This window comes from Podarcis gaigeae (genome assembly GCF_964106915.1).
Source record: "Podarcis gaigeae genome assembly, chromosome: 2".
NCBI classification, from domain to species: Eukaryota; Metazoa; Chordata; class Lepidosauria; order Squamata; family Lacertidae; genus Podarcis; species Podarcis gaigeae.
Window position 1 is genome coordinate 114,151,049 of NC_139679.1, and position 17,916 is coordinate 114,168,964.

General features: G+C 43.9%; 2 protein-coding genes across 2 annotated transcripts in view; one reads left to right on the top strand and one right to left on the bottom strand.

The window, feature by feature from the left end:
• LOC310837988 (E3 ubiquitin-protein ligase TRIM11-like) overlaps window positions 1–17,916 on the top strand; it is a 1,016,249-nt gene that overhangs the window by 993,135 nt on the left and 5,198 nt on the right. The gene's annotated exons all lie outside the window — the stretch shown is intronic.
• Window positions 1–17,916, bottom strand: part of C2 (complement C2) — a 52,861-nt gene that overhangs the window by 5,360 nt on the left and 29,585 nt on the right. The window contains exons 10-15 of the mRNA XM_083724018.1: window positions 17,589–17,729; window positions 16,125–16,222; window positions 15,894–16,011; window positions 13,121–13,274; window positions 12,123–12,199; window positions 6,670–6,761 (exon numbers count right to left, since the gene is read on the bottom strand). Of these exons, the coding sequence (XP_083580144.1) occupies window positions 6,670–6,761; window positions 12,123–12,199; window positions 13,121–13,274; window positions 15,894–16,011; window positions 16,125–16,222; window positions 17,589–17,729 (680 nt within the window). The remainder of the gene's footprint in view (window positions 1–6,669; window positions 6,762–12,122; window positions 12,200–13,120; window positions 13,275–15,893; window positions 16,012–16,124; window positions 16,223–17,588; window positions 17,730–17,916) is intronic.

The following is a 17,916-nucleotide window of genomic DNA, read 5'->3' on the forward strand; positions in this document are numbered from 1 at the left end:
ATGCGGCTGTAACGTAGTGCCTGGCTATATACAATGGACTGTTTGGTATGTTTGGGATGGTAGCTAGAGGCATGTAGATATGTTTGTCGGTCAGTTGGTTTACGGTATAAGGTGGTGTCTATGTGCCCATCCTGTATTTTTATAGTAGTGTCCAAAAAATGTATTTCTTGCATAGATTGATTCATAGTTAGGTTGATTGTGGGGTGAAAATCATTGAATTTCTGGTGGAAGGTGTTCAGGGTCTGTTGACCATGTGTCCAGATGATAAAAATATTGTCAATGTATCGCAGGTACAAGAGAGGTTTGAGTGGGTAGGAGTTTAGGAAACGTTGTTCTAAATCTGCCATGAAGATGTTGGCATACTGTGGGGCCATGCGGGTGCCCATTGCTGTGCCGCTGATCTGAAGGAACAGGTCATCACCGAATTTGAAGTTGTTGTGGGTAAGGACAAATTGGCAGAGTTTGGTGGCAAAGTCCGCTGTGGTTTTATCTGAAATGGTGTTCCTTATAGCTTGTAAACCATCGTTGTGTGGGATGTTGGTATACAGAGATTCCACATCCATAGTAGCTAGTATAGTATTGTTGGGAAGATTATTTACCAAACAGTCCATTGTATATAGCCAGGCACTACGTTACAGCCGCATCTGTTCCAATTCTATAGACAGAGACTCTCACCTAAGAGATCTACAGCAAACCTTTTTAGAACTAAAATACCCAACAGATGAAGTTAGACAACAGATCAACAGAGCCAGACTGATACCCAGAGAGAACTTGCTGCAAGACAGACCCAAAAAAGAAAATAACAGAACACCTCTAGTCATCACATACAGCTCCCAAGTTAAAACAGTACAACGCATCATCAGAGATCTACAACCTCTCCTGGACAATGACAGTTCTCTTTCTCAAGCTCTGGGAGGAAGACCTTTCATTGCCTACAGACAGCCACCCAGTCTTAAACAACTCCTAACCCACAATAATACTACAACCAGACCTAATACGGACACTGGCACCAGAGCCTGCAATAAACCCAGATGCCAACTTTGCTGCCACATACACCCGGACAACACCATTACTGGCCCCAACAACATCACACATACCATCTCGGGACTATTTAATTGCTCATCGTCTAACATTGTGTATGCCATCAAATGCCAACAGTGTCCTTCAGCTCTCTATATTGGACAAACAGGCCAGACCTTACGCCAAAGAATAAACGGACATAAATCGGACATCAGGAATCACAAGACAGAGAAACCAGTAGGAGAACACTTCAATCTCCCAGGACATTCTATACAAGATCTCAAAGTAGCTGTTTTACTACAAAGGAATTTCAGAAATAGACTGGAAAGAGAAGCTGCTGAATTACAACTTATCACCAAACTTAAAACCATGGAGAAACCTGGCCTGAACAAAGACCTTGGATTCTTATCTCATTATACATGACAAAGCCATTTTTCACCTTTTCACCCCTTGCTTCTTCCTGTAAGACCTATTGCAGTCATTAAGAGTCGTCAACAGGCTCATCACAGCTATCTGCCAACCACCCATTCCCACCACCCTTCTGAGTAATACCCCTCCCCAATTTCTCACTATATAGAAGGGTCTGGAAACTTCTGTTTCAGTGTATCTGAAGAAGTGTGCATGCACACGAAAGCTCATACCAAGAACTGACTTAGTTGGTCTTTAAGGTGCTACTGGAAGGAATTTTTTTGTTTTGACTATGGCAGACCAACACGGCTACCTATCTGTAACTGTAAGAACCATGAACCTTGGTAATCTGGATGTGGTAAAAAATGAGATGGCAAGAATAAATATTGACATCCTGGGCATCAGTGAACTAAAATGGATGGGAATGGGTGAATTCAGTTTGGATGACCATCATATCTACTACTGCGGACAAGAATCCCGTAAAAGAAATAGAGTGGCCCTCATAGTCAACAAAAGAGTTGTGAAAGCTGTACTGGGATGCAATCTCAAAAATGATAGAATGATCTTGATACGAATCCAAGGCAGACTTTTTAATATCACAGTAATCCAAGTTTATGCACCAACTACTGGTGCTGAAGAAACTGAAATTGACCAATACTATGAAGACTTACAACACCTTCTAGAAATGACACCAAAGAAGGATGTTTGTCTCATTATAGGGGATTGGAATGCTAAAGTAGGGAGTTAAGAGATAAAAGGAACAACTGGAAAGTTTGGTCTTGGAGTTCAAAATGAATCAGCGCAACAGCTAATAGAGTTCTGTCAAGACAACAAGCTGGTCATCGCAAACATTCTTTTCCAACAACACAAGAGACGACTCTACACATGGACATCACCAGATGGGCAGCATCGAAATTGATTATATTCTCTGCAGCCAAAGATGGAGAAGCTCTATACAGTCAGCAAAAACAAGACCTGGAGCTGACTGTGATCATCAGCTTCTTATAGCAAAATTCCAGCTTAAACTGAAGAAAGTAGGAAAAACCACTGGGCCGGTAAGACACAATCTAAATCAAATCCCTTATGAATACACAGTGGAAGTGAGGAACAGGTTTAAGTATTTAGATTTGGTGGACAGAGTGCCTGAAGAACTATGGATGGAGGCTCGCAACATTATACAGGAAGCAGCAACGAAAACCATCCCAATGAAAAGGAAATGCAAGAAAGCAAAGTGGCTGTCCAATGAGGCCTTACAAATAGCGGGGGAGAGAAGGCAAGCAAAATGCAAGTGAGGGAGAAGCCGAAGACATCAAGAAGAGGTGTCAAGAATACACAGAGGAATTATACCAGAAAGATATGGCTGCCTCATACACCCCAGGTGGTGTGGTTGCTGACCTTGAGCCAGACATCCTGGAGAGTGAAGTCAAATGGGCCTTAGAAAGAACTGCTAATAACAAGGCCAGTGGAAGTGATGATATTCCAGCTGAACTATTCAAAATTTTAAAAGATGATGCTGTTAAGGTGCCAGCAAGTTTGGAAAACTCAGAAGAGGCCAGAGGACTTGCAAAGATCAGTGTACATCCCAATCCCAAAGAAGGGCAGTGCCAAAGAATGCTCCAACTACCACACAATTGCGCTCATTTCACATGCTAGCAAGGTTATGCTTAAAATTCTACAAGGCAGGCTTAAGCAGTATGTGGACCGAGAACTCCCAGAAGTGCAAGCTGGTTTTCGAAGGGGCAGAGGAACCAGAGACCTAATTGCAAACATGCGCTGGATTATGGAGAAAGCTAGAGAGTTCCAGAAAAACATCTACTTCTGCTTCATTGACTATGCAAAAGCCTTTGACTGTGTCGACCACAGCAAACTATGGCAAGTTCTTAAATAAATGGGAGTGCCTGATCACCTCATTTGTCTGCTGAGAAATCTCTATGTGAGACAAGAAGCTACAGTTAGAACAGGATATGGAACAACTGATTGGTTCAAAATTGGGAAAGGAGTACAAGGCTGTATATTGTCTCCCTGTTTATTTAACTTATATGCCGAATTTATCACGTGAAAGACTGGGCTAGATGAATCCCAAGCCGGAATTAAGATCGCTGGAAGAAATATCAACAACGTCAGATATGCAGATGATACAACCTTGATAGCAGAAAGTGAGGAGGAATTAAAGAACCTTTTAATGTATGACAAGGTTAAGATCAATAAGGCCTTTAAGAACCATATTGTCAGAAAAGCAGTGTTTAATGTCTGGACAAAATATAAAGACTTACTAGAAAACAAAACTCCAAGGTGGCTTTCACCTCTGGAAGCTAAGGCCCGGAAAAGACCCAATATGGAGGCCAAATGGCCAAAATATTGGGAAATATTAGAAAAAGATGGAGACAATTGGAAATTGCAGAGTTTGGAGAAAATAAAAGATAAAGTGCGAGACTGGTTACATTACGCTCAGATTAAAGAAGTTTTTAAAAATGACAAAAAGTTAGGGCTCCAGGTGGAGAAATCGAAATTGGAAACAGAACTGTTAGAACCTAGGACTAAGGTACTTTCAAGAATGTATAACTTGCTGTTAAAATGGAACACACAAGATGAAATGGTTAAATCGGCTATGATAAAGTGGGCACAGGACATTGGGTATAACATCATGTTTGAGGATTGGGAAAGGTTGTGGACCACTGGGTTGAACTTCACTGCATGTATTGCTTTGAAGGAAAATGTAATGAAAATGATATATAGATGGTACATGACCCCAGTTAAACTTGCCAAAATATACCATTTGTCTGATAACAAATACTGGAAATGTAAAGGAAATGAAGGAACATTCTTTCACCTCTGATGGACGTGCCCTAGAGTGAAGGCTTTCTGGGAAATGATATATAATGAGTTGAAAAAGGTATTTAAGTATACCTTCCCCAAGAAACCAGAGGCCTTCCTTCTGGGTATTGTTGGCCAGAGGGTGACAAAGAAGGACAGAACTTTTTTCCTGTATGCAACAACGGCAGCAAGGATACTCGTCGCCAAGCATTGGAAAACCCAAGATCTACCCACACTGGAAGAATGGCAGATGCAACTGATAGACTATATGGAATTGGCTGAGATGACTGGCAGAATCCGAGACCTGGGAGAGGAGAAGGTTGAAGAAGATTGGAAGAAATTTAAGATTTACTTACAAAAATACTGTAATTTGGTTGAATGTTAAGAAGGATGCTAGATCATAAATAATTCGGCACCACTAAATTAGATGGAATTAGGAAGATAAGCGAGATTGAAGAAAATAACTTTTTGGAGACGTGTTAGGTTATTTTTTCAATTTGTGGAATACAAGAATGTAAACAAGATGATAAATTGCTGGCAAAAACTTACGGTGATGAAAGTGGGAGCGGGAGATGTGAGGGAGTCCAAAGAAGTTATGAAACTATGTTATGATATATGTTATATTGTTTATTGTTTTTTCATTTGTATTTAAAAAAATCTGAATAAATATTTATAATAAAAAAAATAAAGAACCTTTTAATGAGGGTGAAAGAGGAGAGCGCAAAATATGGTCTGAAGCTCAACATCAAAAAAACGAAGATCATGGCCACTGGTCCCATCACCTCCTGGTAAATAGAAGGGGAACAAATGGAGGCAGTGAGAGATTTTACTTTCTTGGGATCCATAATCATTGCAGATGGTGACAGCAGTCACAAAATTAAAAGATGCCTGCTTCTTGGGAGAAAAGCAATGACAAACCTAGACAGCATCTTAAAAAGCAGAGACATCACCTTGCCGACAAAGGTCTGTATAGTTAAAGCTATGGTTTTCCCAGTAGTGATGTATGGAAGTGAGAGCTGGACCATAAAGAAGGCTGATCGCCAAAGAATTGATGCCTTTGAATTATGGTGCTGGAGGAGACTCTTGAGAGTCCCATGGACTGCAAGAAGATCAAACCTCTCCATTCTGAAGGAAATCAGCCCTGAGTGTTCACTGGAAGGACAGATCCTGAAGCTGAGGCTCCAATACTTTAGCCACCTCATGAGAAGAGAAGACTCCCTGGAAAAGACCCTGATCTTGGGAAAGATGGAGGGCACAAGGAGAAGGGGACGACAGAGGACGAGATGATTGGACAGTGTTCTCAAAGCTACCAGCATGAGTTTGACCAAACTGTGGGAGGAGGTGGAAGACAGGAGTGCCTGGCGTGCTCTGGTCCATGGGGTCACGAAGAGTTGGACATGACTAAACGACTAAATAACAAATGCTATACTTTCTTGGGCTGATCTTAAAGCATTCTTGCTAGGGATTTCCCTCCAGTTGAAAGCTGAGATTTTCCATTGGTTTTCTCATAATTAAGACTGAACAATTTCATGCTCTACAGCACAGTGTGTTCACTTTCTATTCCCATATGCTTGCCCAATTTTACTCTTCCCAAAAAATGTTCTGATTCAGAATTTCTTTCCGTACCCATTTCATAATTCAACTTCTTTGTATAAACCATACCTGATCTGAATTCAGCCTCCTGGCAACATCTACTTTGGACAGAAAGCAAAAACCCCTCTCACTACTTCCCGGCCAATGATGATTGCATAAGCCTCACTTGCTGCAGTATCAGGCAGAGAGGCAGGAAGCAAATACTTCTATGCTTCTTTCTTTCTTTCTTTCTTTCTTTCTTTCTTTCTTTCTTTCTTTGCCATGGAAAGTCAAACTTGAAACGGTCCCAGATAACAGCCTCACATGTTTGCAGTTTTTGACATTCTAATCATCATCTTTGCTGCCTAGGCTGAAATAATAAAAATCTACCTAGGATACAATCCATAAAACCTATGTAGAAATGTAGAATTTCCCAAAACATGAATATGGTGCATATTCAGTTTTAGGAGAAAATATGCTCTTGGCAGACGGATTGCACTGCTGGACCTAATGCCTAAAGAAGTCCGGTATGATGCAATGTTTGAAAGTTTTCTTTGAGAAACATCAAGTTCTAAGAGTGTTGCAATACTGCCATCACTAACAGCTGCGAAACTTGGCTCTCGACAGAGTCAAAGCAGCGTGAGCTGCCTGTGACCATATCAATCTTGAAATATTGCTTTCAAAAGTATACTTCCAAGAGTATTTTTGTTTTTTGTTTCAGGCTTTTTAAAAAAAACACACCCAGACCCTCAGAAATAATGTGCCCTGCCCCCAGCTCATACTTCCCAGCTTCAATTGGCTTTCCCAACTCCATTTTTTACCCAGAATTCCATGGGCAGGAAATGCCATGCTTACACTTCTCCTTGTTTTGATCTGTACTCCCATCCTCTGGTTATCCAAGGATATGAACTGGGCATCCACTTCCTCCAAACTCAGCAACTGCAGCTCTGCAAAGGTATGAAGGTTTGTGTCACTGTGTGCTTGAAAACGTCTGAGTTTTCTGCCTGGGGAGCGAGGCCCAGCCTACTTGAATACAGGAGGGAAAGGTGACCTAGAATCAAATCACTGTATTTTTCGCTCTATAGGACGCACCCGACCATAGGACGTACCTAGTTTTAGAGGGGGAGAACAAGAAATAAAACAACGGAGCCCTTTCCATTTCTCCTCCCGCTTCGCTGAAGGGGTGCTGTGCAGAGAGGGAAAGCTGCACAGTGCCTCTCCAGCGAAGCGAAGCCAGGAGGGCAAGAGGGATCGGTGCGCACTGACCCCTCTCGCTCTCCAGGCTTCAGCAAAAGCAAGGGGAAGCCTCCGGAGCACGGCGGGAGCGCTCCCTCTGCACTTTGGAGGCTTCACGTTGCTTTCGCTGAAGCCATGGAGCCTGCATTCGCTCCATAAGATGCACACACATTTCCCCTTAATTTTTGGAGGGGGAAAAGTGCGTCTTATAGAGTGAAAAATACGGTATATGGCAGAGATCAAGCGGGTCATGCGCATTGCTAGGCAAGAGAGCAACTCCTGGGATCCAAGGACAGGCAATGGGACATAACACCAGCGTTATCAAAGGCCACCTCTGCATCACAGATGTAAAGCGGTATTATACCAACTTAAAACACTCGTGGCTTTCCTCAAAGAATCCTAGGAAATGTAGTTATGCTGAAAGTAGTTAGGGGACCCCTATCACCCCCCCACACACACATTCCTAGATTGGTTTAGCAATCAGTCCTTTTTCCCAGGGAACTCTGGGAATTTTCAATGCATTCCCCCCCACACACACTTTCCAAACTGCAAAACCTTCCAATTCTTTTTACAAAGGGGATTGCTTGCAACAGAGCCTTTTAAGTGACTTTCAGTGTAATTGCAGAAACCTAAACTTCCCTAGTATGTGTAAGAATCTTCCTTGTGCAATACTGATGCTTTTGAGCCACTCTGAAAAGGAAGGGGCTCAGTGGAAGAGAATGTGCTTTGAGGGCAATCCCCGGTGACTCCAGCTACAGCTGGGGAAGACTTCAAAACTCTAAAGAGACACTGCCAATCAGGGTTGACAGTGCTGAGCAAGAGGGACCAATGGTCTGACTCTGTGTAAGGCAGAGTTCCGACACAAAAGGAAAAGGGATCGCGGCGGAGGAGGAAAAACGCAGCATCAAGTAGGGCTGGGCAAATATGTCCATTTCAATTGCTCTCAATTCCTCATTTTTTCCCCAATCTTAAGTTTGGTTCTCCACATTAGTTAGCGATGTTTTAAGTCCTTGTGAAAATTCCTGAGTTTTGGTGCAAATTCACTCATTTTTTTGTATGCAGTTATTTCTAATGTACACATTTTCACAAAGCAATTTCCGCTGATCTAACGCATTTTTTGTGTGTCGTTTTCACCAACATATGCATTTATATGCACACACTTCACTCTAGCATATTAACGTTTGTACAAACGACTTGTCCGTAGAACTGCATTTGCAAAATCCAGAGAAGCGCAAATTTTAAAGCGTAGCTGCGTTTGGTTCACGTATTGTTGCCTGTTAGGTCGGTTTGCCTTTAAGTGCAAACGGAATTGAAATTCTCCCCCACCTGCAATCTCAGGTATCAGCTCTAAGTCCTTCTAATGAACAGGTGAGAGATGAAAACAATGGCGGAATACAATCAAAGAGCCAAAGTCGTCATAGCATGGCTCCCATAAGCTGACAGCTGGTGCAAGGAGAAACTTGACTTACCAGCAGAGGAGATCACAGTCTCTTCCTCATTTCTCTTTTAGCAAAACTGGGCGTGGTTGTTCATTGTTTGATGGTTTTGAGGCATCTAATCATAAGCCTGCATTTTTATCAGAGCTTATATATTTCGATCAGGGCCTGTATATTAAAAAGAGCTTAAAGATTTTCAAATGTTTCATGCCAGGCAGAAGACTAAAAAACCTTGGCAAGATGTTTTTCCTCCTAGACAAGGGGGCCCCCTGATTTATAGCAGAAAACAATTCTCAAAGTCGTAAAAAGGGAATTACAGGCTGAGAGCGAGGACACTGACCCTACATATTACAGAAGATAAAAAAGGCTGAGAAAACATAATTAGGAGTGGGTAAATAGTAAAATAACACCATGTGCCTCCCATTAAAACTTGAGCCATATTTTCCTAAGGTTGAAAAGTCAAGAGCAAATTGAAAAGCAACTGGTCTGGCTGGCAGAAAGAGAGCATTTTTGGGAAGTCTTTTCTAAAGCTGTTTCTCTCTTAAACTGAGATCCTTTTAAGATTTCTTTTCCTTTTAAAAGGTTATTTATGTATTAAATATATTGGCTTAAATGTAATTATGTAAAGGATTTAGAAACTAAGAACTGTTAAATCCTTATGCTAGATTCTTATTTCATATAGTTGTAAGAGTTGTAACTATCCTCAAATTAAGTCAGCCACCAGCCCAGCCCCCCTGCCAGACAGGAGACGCCATCAAGCACTCCTGATATATGGTTGTCAGGCCTTTTGTTTAGACACCTCCAAATGAAGGAGATCTTTCAATGATGATGTGAACTCAAGATCCTTGAAGATAAAAATTTAAGATTAACCATCTGTTTTGGAAGGCAATAGGGCAAGGAGGGCAATAGGTGAGCTGGTAATTAAGATTCCTTGTTGAGACACATGTAAGATATATTACTACTTATTTGTCATTTATAGATATAAGAATATATAGCTCTTTGTGTCCCATAAAAGGACAAAAGGAAATGGGTGTATCTTTTGTGATTGGTTCTAGCAAACAGCCAATAGGAATTTCAACCAGGCTGATTGGATAGAGGCAGCCACAGGAGGAGCAAGGGGGCTGGATTAAGGAAATATAAGTGCTGGCCAGAATGGCAGGAAGCCAGGCCAGAGCTTGGTAACCATATACCACTGTGCCTCTCATTTATTTGTCTGACAAATAAATTACTATTTTAATTTCTCTATTGCTGCGTTGAATATTTCATTCCAGCTAAGCGTTAACCACAAGTAGGGTGCTACAGTTTCATGGGAGCCGATTGAAACTAAATCCTTCGAAGACAGAGGTCCTCTGGCTGGGTCGGGATGGCATGGGGATGAGGGACCAACTCCCTTCTCTTGCGAGGGCCCAATTAGTGCCAGTGCCTTCTGTTAAGAGTTTGGGTGTAATCCTTGACGCCTCCCTTTCCATGGAGGCGCAGGTTACAGCAACAGCCAAGGTGACATTTTTCCACCTTCGCCACATTAAGCAGTTGGTCCCTTCCCTTTCCCGCCCCGACCTGGCCACAGTGATCCATGCAATGGTCATCTTTAGGCTTGACTACTGTAATTCGCTCTACGCGGGGCTGCCCTTGAAGCTGTCCCAGAAACTCCAGCGGGTGCAGAATGCTGCAGCGAGGCTCCTCACAGGGTCCCTGCCATGGGAGCATATTCACCTGGTACTTTACCAGCTGCACTGGCTCCCGGTGGAGTATAGGGTCAGGTTCAAGGTGCTGGTCTTGACCTTTAAAGCCCTTTGTGGCTTAGGGCCCTTGTATCTATGGGACCACCTCTCCTGGTATGCCCTGCAGAGGACCTTAAGGTCCATGAATAACCATAGTTTAGAGATCCTGGGCCCTAAGGAAGTCAGACTATCCCCCACCAGGGCCCAGGGCCTTTTCAGTGATGGCTCCAACCTGGTGGAATGCTCTGTCCCATGAGACTAGGGCCCTTCAGGATTTAACCTCCTTCCGTCGGGCCTGTAAGACACAGCTATTCTGCCTGGCCTTTAATTTGAATTCAGCCTGATGTTTTATTTCCCTTCCCTTCCCTCCCCCTCCCCTTTTATGAAGATGACCCAGTCTGAGACCCCACAGCTAATTCTCCCCTGGCCTCCTCGCTGGCCTAAGTAGGACCAATTCAGCCACCTAGCCCCGGGGATTAGGGACGCAGGTGGCGCTGTGGGTTATACCACAGAGCCTAGGACTTGCCAATCAGAAGGTTGGCGGTTCGAATCCCTGCGATGGGATGAGTTCCTGTTGCTCGGTCCCTGCTCCTGCCAACCTAGCAGTTCGAAAGCACGTCAAAGTGCAAGTAGATAAATAGGTACCGCTCCGGCGGGAAGAGTCGGTCACAACTGGACCTACTGGTCAGGGGCCCCTTTACCTTTACCTTAGCCCTGCGGATTATCTAATTTATTTTTGATTTTTGAATTTTATTGTTATTCATGTTTTCATACTGTATTTTATGCTGCTTTTATAATTGTTTTAAAGCGTTTTAAATTTGTTTTTAGCCGCCCAGAGTCCGGTTTCTGAACTGGGAAGGGCAGGGTATAAATAAAAATTTATTATTTTATTATATTGTTTATGTGGTTGGGAGTAGCTAGGCTATCAACCTGTGTCAATAGCTGCTTCCTCCATGGTTCAGTTCTCTTGGTGGTGATAATAATAATAATAATAATAATAATAATAATAATAATAATAATTATTATTATTATTATTATTATTTATACCCCGCCCTCCTCAGCCAAGGCCGGACTCAGGGCAGCTAGCAAGCAATAATAAAAACAAGTTGAATGAATACAATTTAAAAACAAGATTAAAAGACAACATTAAAATATTAAAATGCAGCCCCATCACCGGAGGAGAAAGGAAAAAGAAAGAGGGGGAGGGAATCAAATTGGCTCCAAGCCAAAGGCCAGGCGGAACAACTCTGTCTTACAGTCCCTGCGGAAAGAAATCAGATCCTGCAGGGCCCTGGTCTCATGAGACAGAGCGTTCCACCAGGCCGGAACCAGAGGTGAAAAGGCCCTGGCTCTGGTTGAGGCTAATCTAACTTCCTTAGGACTCGGGACCTCTAGAGTGTTGCTATTTGTGGACCTTGAGGCTCTCCGTGGGGCATACCGGGAGAGGCAGTCCCGTAGGTACAGGGGTCCTAGGCCGTGAAGGGCTTTAAAAGTCAAAAGCAGCACCTTAAATCTGACCCTGTACTCCACCGGGAGCCAGTGAAGCTGGAAAAGCACTGGGTGAATATGCTCCCATGGCAGAGACCCCGTGAGGAGCCTCGCTGCAGCATTCTGCACCCGCTGGAGTTTCTGGGACAGCTTCAAGAGCAGCCCCGCGTAGAACGAATTACAGAAGTCAAGCCTGGAGGTGACCGTCACATGGATCACATGCGTCGCATGGCCCCGCCAGGTCGCATGGCCCCGCCAGGTCGGGGCGGGAAAGGTAAGGGACCAACTAGTAAGGAGATAAGACGGCTTGCTAGATCTGGCCAATGGCCCATCTAGTCCAGCATTCTGTTCTCACAGTGGCAAGCCTTACCTCTGAGCCTTGACCCCCCCCCAATGGGTGGCTCTTGGGGTAGCCTGAGGCACTCACCGTGGTCCTTGCATGTGGCACCTGGCTTCAACTTCAGGGCTCTGTTGGCACCTTCTGTGCAAGGAAGACAAATTGGCCTGCAGAGAAGACAAATAATTGTCGCCGACTTGGGAGCTTGAACCTTCAAAAGTGAACCCTCAGCAAGGACAACATCAAAACGGTGGAGATGGCATGGTCCTCCTGGTCTACTTTGCTTTCCCCATGACCGGCCAAAGCAGAAATAGGAAAAATAGCACCCAGGGGCCAATTTCTGGCAGACTGCTCAGCACTTTTTATAGGATGGGATCCTTGCTGGACTTTAGCATGAATTGGCCACACACTTGGGTTCTTGAGTGGCTGGGGAAACCCAGCCAGATGGTTGGGGCATAAATAAATCATCATCATCATCATCTTCCGGGAGAGCATCAACTTGTAATAATGTAATCCTGGTTATGTTCTGAGATCACTCAGTCACTCAGTGTAAACTCTTGCTTTTTAAATGCAGGCTGCGATACTGGTTCACGGAGATTGTGATCCCCACAAGATTGAGAGCCTAAGCATGGCATCCACAGCATACATTTAAAGCACTCTTATGCTTTATCCTGGGAACTGTAGCTTCTTAAGGGTGCTGAGCTCACAGAGCTACAATTCCCGGCACCCTTCACAAACTACAATGCCCAGAATTCTCCATGACTGTTAAAACTGCACAAAGACCGCTTGATATCTATGGTGTGGATGTGATCTTAGAGGACAACAGAACTGCATCTCTTCCTTCTATATTCCCTCCTTTGGTGAAGGTTCATAAGCAAAGGCTGGATGCCCGCCTAGCAGGAATGCTGTCATACTGATCATCCTGCAGAGGGTATGACTAGATGGCCTTTGGGGGTCCCCTACAACTCTGATTCCCGCTTTTAATACTGTTTGCGCCTGAAGTGGTTTTTGGGTGGTCACACTGCTTCGTTTCCAATCAGTAACGGAGCCCTTCGTCTGACTGAATCTGCCCTGATATGGCACATTACCTGATTCTCCCGCCAAACTGCACGGGTTTCTCCAGTTCGAGTAAGGAGAGATCATAGTCGTAGAATTCCTGGATCCCCTGAGCCACCTTGGCTTTCACGTTGAACAATTCGTGGTCAATCCGCCTCTTTATTCGCAATTTGGTCCCTCCTCTAGCTAGGGAGAGAAGAGTGAAACATCTTCAGAGTCTATCTTTACCCCAAAGCACGCCCCTCTTCCCCAACGCTGTGGCTGGAGAGTATTGGGTGAGATTCCGTAGCCTTGAATTTGAATATGAGCGAACTCCATTTCCCATCCCCACCCCCTCTCTTTGCTATTGTGTTTTCTTTATAGAGTGTTGCAATAAATCATCGCCGCACATTGGAGACAAGCCTGCCTGCCTGTCTTTCTCAGAGAGCACCGGATCGCTCTTGACCTGATGTGAACTGAATCCAGAGCTTTCTTGATCCAATCTGGATCTGTCTCAAATCGGCCTGAAGTGGTTCAAGCTTCGACCAGATCAGTTGGACGTGTCGTCTAGTTACCACGCCTTGCTGCCAACAGAGCAATCGATGGGACTTTCTTCTGGGTATAGGATCACAGCTGGAGCATGCATAACAGAAACGACCACATATTCTTTCCCCGTTTACCTCCTCCACTATTTCCTCTTTGTTTCTGTTGTGTTTTAGATTCAAAGTCCGCTGAGAACTATCCTCTTGTATTCCTAAAGCGCCATGAATGAGGACAGTCGTCTATCTGATGTAAGAATCAGAGACCCAAGGGTGTACATTTTGATTTGATCACGTTTCAAATATGAATTGCGTTTAACCTGTTAGAAAGATAGAACGCTTCGCTGAGTAGTTTTGTGTCTAGTTCCTCTGTGACTATACCTTACAACTGCTGTGCTCTCTAGGCCATAAACAAGAAATCCTATCTAACCCTGAAAGTTACTGCTGATGTTTTTCCAAGCTTGTTTTGGTTAACATTGGAATGTGAGCCCAATCTCTTTTTGAGACTTCCTGTAGGCTCAGGGACAAATGGAAGAGGTGAAGGAATGAGACAGAGAGAGAATGGAAACGACTCTGATCACAGGCTTGGCTACCACGGCAACATGTGACATCCATGACCAAAGAAGCTCAAATGACATAGGCACTTGTGGGAATCCCAAGGTAATGGGGCGGGGGGGTGGGAATTGACAGCAGGAAGATGCCATACATGTTTTCTACCTAATGACCTGTGAACTTTCTTGACAGACAAAAAGGGAGTGCTTTATGTTTAAGAATGTTTCATGACTAACTTTGTGTGCTATACAGTGGTACCTCGGGTTAAGTACTTAATTCGTTCTGGAGGTCCGTTCTTAACCTGAAACTGTTCTTAACCTGAAGCACCTCTTTAGCTAATGGAGCCTCCTGCTGCCGCTGTGCAACCGGAGCATGATTTCTGTTCTCATCCTGAAGCAAAGTTCTTAACCTGAGGTCCTATTTCTGGGTTAGCGGAGTCTGTAACCTGAAGCGTATGTAACCTGAAGCGTATGTAACCCGAAGTACCACTGTATACGCTTTTGCTCTTCTTAACTGGCACACGAGCTGAGCTTTATCCTCTTGCAACAGAAATAAATGTTGGGTCCCTAACCGGATACTGGACTTGAAAATAGGTTCCTTGGATCCGTGGATTATTTAAAAGGTGGTTTCTCGCCTGGATAACAGGCAAGGTGGTGTTGAATTTGAATTCTTGTGGTATTCCGGCAAAACTAACCGGAAGAATACGAAATCAACATGATTGAGTTTTTAAGAAAGAATGATTTCTTAAAATCATTTTTAGAAATGATTTTTTGAAATTATTTCCAATCATTTGTAGAGTATGTACAAAATTATTGTAAACAAATTAATATGTTAGCATGCTGAATATAAAAACATGCAGTGGTTAAAAAAAATCTATATGGAACATAGGGGATAAATAATAAATTGGTTTAATTTGGAACTGCAGTAAAATATTATGAGAACAAGGAACCACAGAAAGAGGGGGAAGGGAGTCGAAATAAGATATACCGTATTTTTTGCTCTATAAGACTCACTTTTTCCCTCCTAAAAAGTAAGGGGAAATGTGTGTGCGTCTTATGGAGTGAATGCAGGCTGCACAGCTATCCCAGAAGCCAGAACAGCAAGAGGGATTGCTGCTTACACTGCACAGCGATCCCTCTTGCTGTTCTGGCTTCTGAGATTCAGCATATTTTTTTTCTTGTTTTCCTTCTCCAAAAACTAGGTGCGTCTTGTGGTCTGGTGCATCTTGTAGAGCAAAAAATACGGTATATGATCAACTGTTCGCTTTTCAAGTTTTTTGAATTTTTGTATCCTGTAAAATTAATTATAAAAGTAAAATCGAATTCTTACCACATATCTAGCTACACACATACACGTATATACATTAGGGGCAGCTGCACCTCCTTGCTACCCTCGCATGCTGAAAGCAACCATACTCTCATAGGCTGAGTTTTGATTTCTTCTATACAAGCCAAGGGGGTCTTCCTTGCTTTACACAGCCAGCCAATTGCATTTTTGCTGCCTGAGACTGAGACCTGAGGCAGGAAGGAGTGCCTCTTCTCCTCTTTGGCAGCAGAAGTACAACAATAATTAATTAAATGCCTAGCAAACTGCTGCCCTTTGACACCACCCCGAATCAGCTGCCCAAAATGGCTCACGCACTCTGCCCTTTAATGGAAGGGCCGGCCTTGTCTCCAGAGCTCCCCTAGAGCAGAAACGCAAGGGTTAAAAACACGTTCTGCTTTTCCTTTTGCACCTTTTTCCAGAATGACGGCCCATCCTGCTGTGTTGTTGTATCTGCTGAAGCAGTGAGCGGACGTTAAGACCCACGTCTTTGAAATCAGGGCGCCCCGACAAGAAGGTTCTGTCAGTGTCTACAATGGAGAGTGGATAAGGTTGGTTTCATCCAGGTCAGGCACTCCCAAAATGAGGGATTAACAATATCATAAAGGGGTGGGTGTGTGGACAGAGAGCAGCCTCTACTCACGTTGTATTGGAGGAGCACGTGCCATGGGTTCTTCTGCTCCCAGCTAGCGCTGTCAGAGTTGTTCGCCAAGCCACATATATCATGAAGATCTCTGGGATCTGAGAGCATTGGAAAGGGAAGGGGAAAGAAAACCCGGTCGTTTTCAACATGCTCGCCTCATTTTCTTACTCTGCTTTTTCAGCCTTTCTCATAATAGCATAGGAAACTGGGATAAGCAGTCAAATACAACATTTCCTGTTTGCCTAGAGTGGACATGCAGGGGAACGTTGGTCCAGCCAGTTGAACTTCCTGTTACACCTGGAGCATCCTTCCTTTGCATGTGACCAGGTAGGTGGGCGTGGCCCTTCCAGACCCCACAAAAGGTCCAGTTACGCAGCCATCTTCCTCTTTCGATGCCTTTTCTCCTCCTGGACTGCACTGCTGCCTCTCAGTCAGCAGCACATGGGCCCATCCTTACGAGGATGTAAGCCACACTGTCTCTGTAACTATAAGCTAAAGTCTGCCTTCAGGGATCCAACTGTGAACTGAATGTGAGTAAACGTCATATTACTTTTAAAAGAAGACTGTTGTGTCTTTATTCTTTTAGGAGGGATCTTACCAGGAATAATAGAACTTAAGAGATTCTAATGAATCTGCAACTAGCTTCCTGCTGTGTAAAGACGGAAATTACTGTATGAATAAACTCACTAATGTGAGTTAGGAAACATAATATTTAATCAATATATTCTCTCCTGCTACCTACAACATTCCCACAGAAACTACTTAAACCAAGCAACAACACCGGGTCCATTTAGTTCAGTAATGTCCACACCAGGGTTGGGTGAACCTTTCTGGATTAAATCTGGCAGATGGATGGGGCCGGTCACCTGTCAATCACCTGAAGTCAGCTGCAAGGTGCTTTGAAATCCTGAAGTCGGGACTTCAAAGGACCTGGCAAGGTGCTGCTTAAACAAAGCCCCCCCCCCCCCCGTTTTAGCAGGCAATTCCAGGCAAAGTCTTTTCACCAGGAAGGGGTGTGAATGGAATCCAGCGAAACTGAGCAGGATTTAACCCCTGCTCATTGGTTGCTCAAGGTTGTCACATGCCAACACTGGGCCTGAATGGAAGTGGCAATCCAGGAATACAGAAACTGGCTACTTTGGGATTACAATGGATGATGTCCCATTGTTTTATACCAGGAGGAGAACGGGTTCTTTAGATGTGGAAGCTAGGAAGTGAGGCCCAGGAGGTAAGGATTGGGGTTTGCAGTTGCCTTTGGAAACAAGTTTGACCATTGGGCATGCTCACAGCATGCTTCCTCACTCTGCCCTTCCTCTTGCCATGGCCGTACCTTTGTTCAGCGTTTAAAGCCTGCAGACCCGGCATCCCTAGACGGTCTCCCATCTAAGTATTAACCAGGCCTGACCCTGTTTCGCTTCCAAGGTTTGACCCCCGTCTTTGTTGAGTGCCAGAGAACATACACACCCAGGACATCTTCAAAGGCTGCCTTCAGTTCCTTAAGGTCATTCAACTTGAAGGCGTGCCTCTCGCCCGGTTTTTTGGACGCTATCTCATTCATGGCGCTCCAATCTACGTCAACAGTTCCAACTCCAAATGCATAGATATCTGAACGAAAGAAGGAAAAGAGACAGAAAGCTTTGCTGGACATCCCGGAAGCAAAGTCCAAAATCCCATCACCGGTGGAGCTTAACTCTCAAAAATTCATGCCACCAGCCACGAGTTGTTTTTGTGTTTTAAACTGTTTTTAATTAGCGCACATGATGGCTCAGTTGGTTAGTGCGTGGTGCTGATA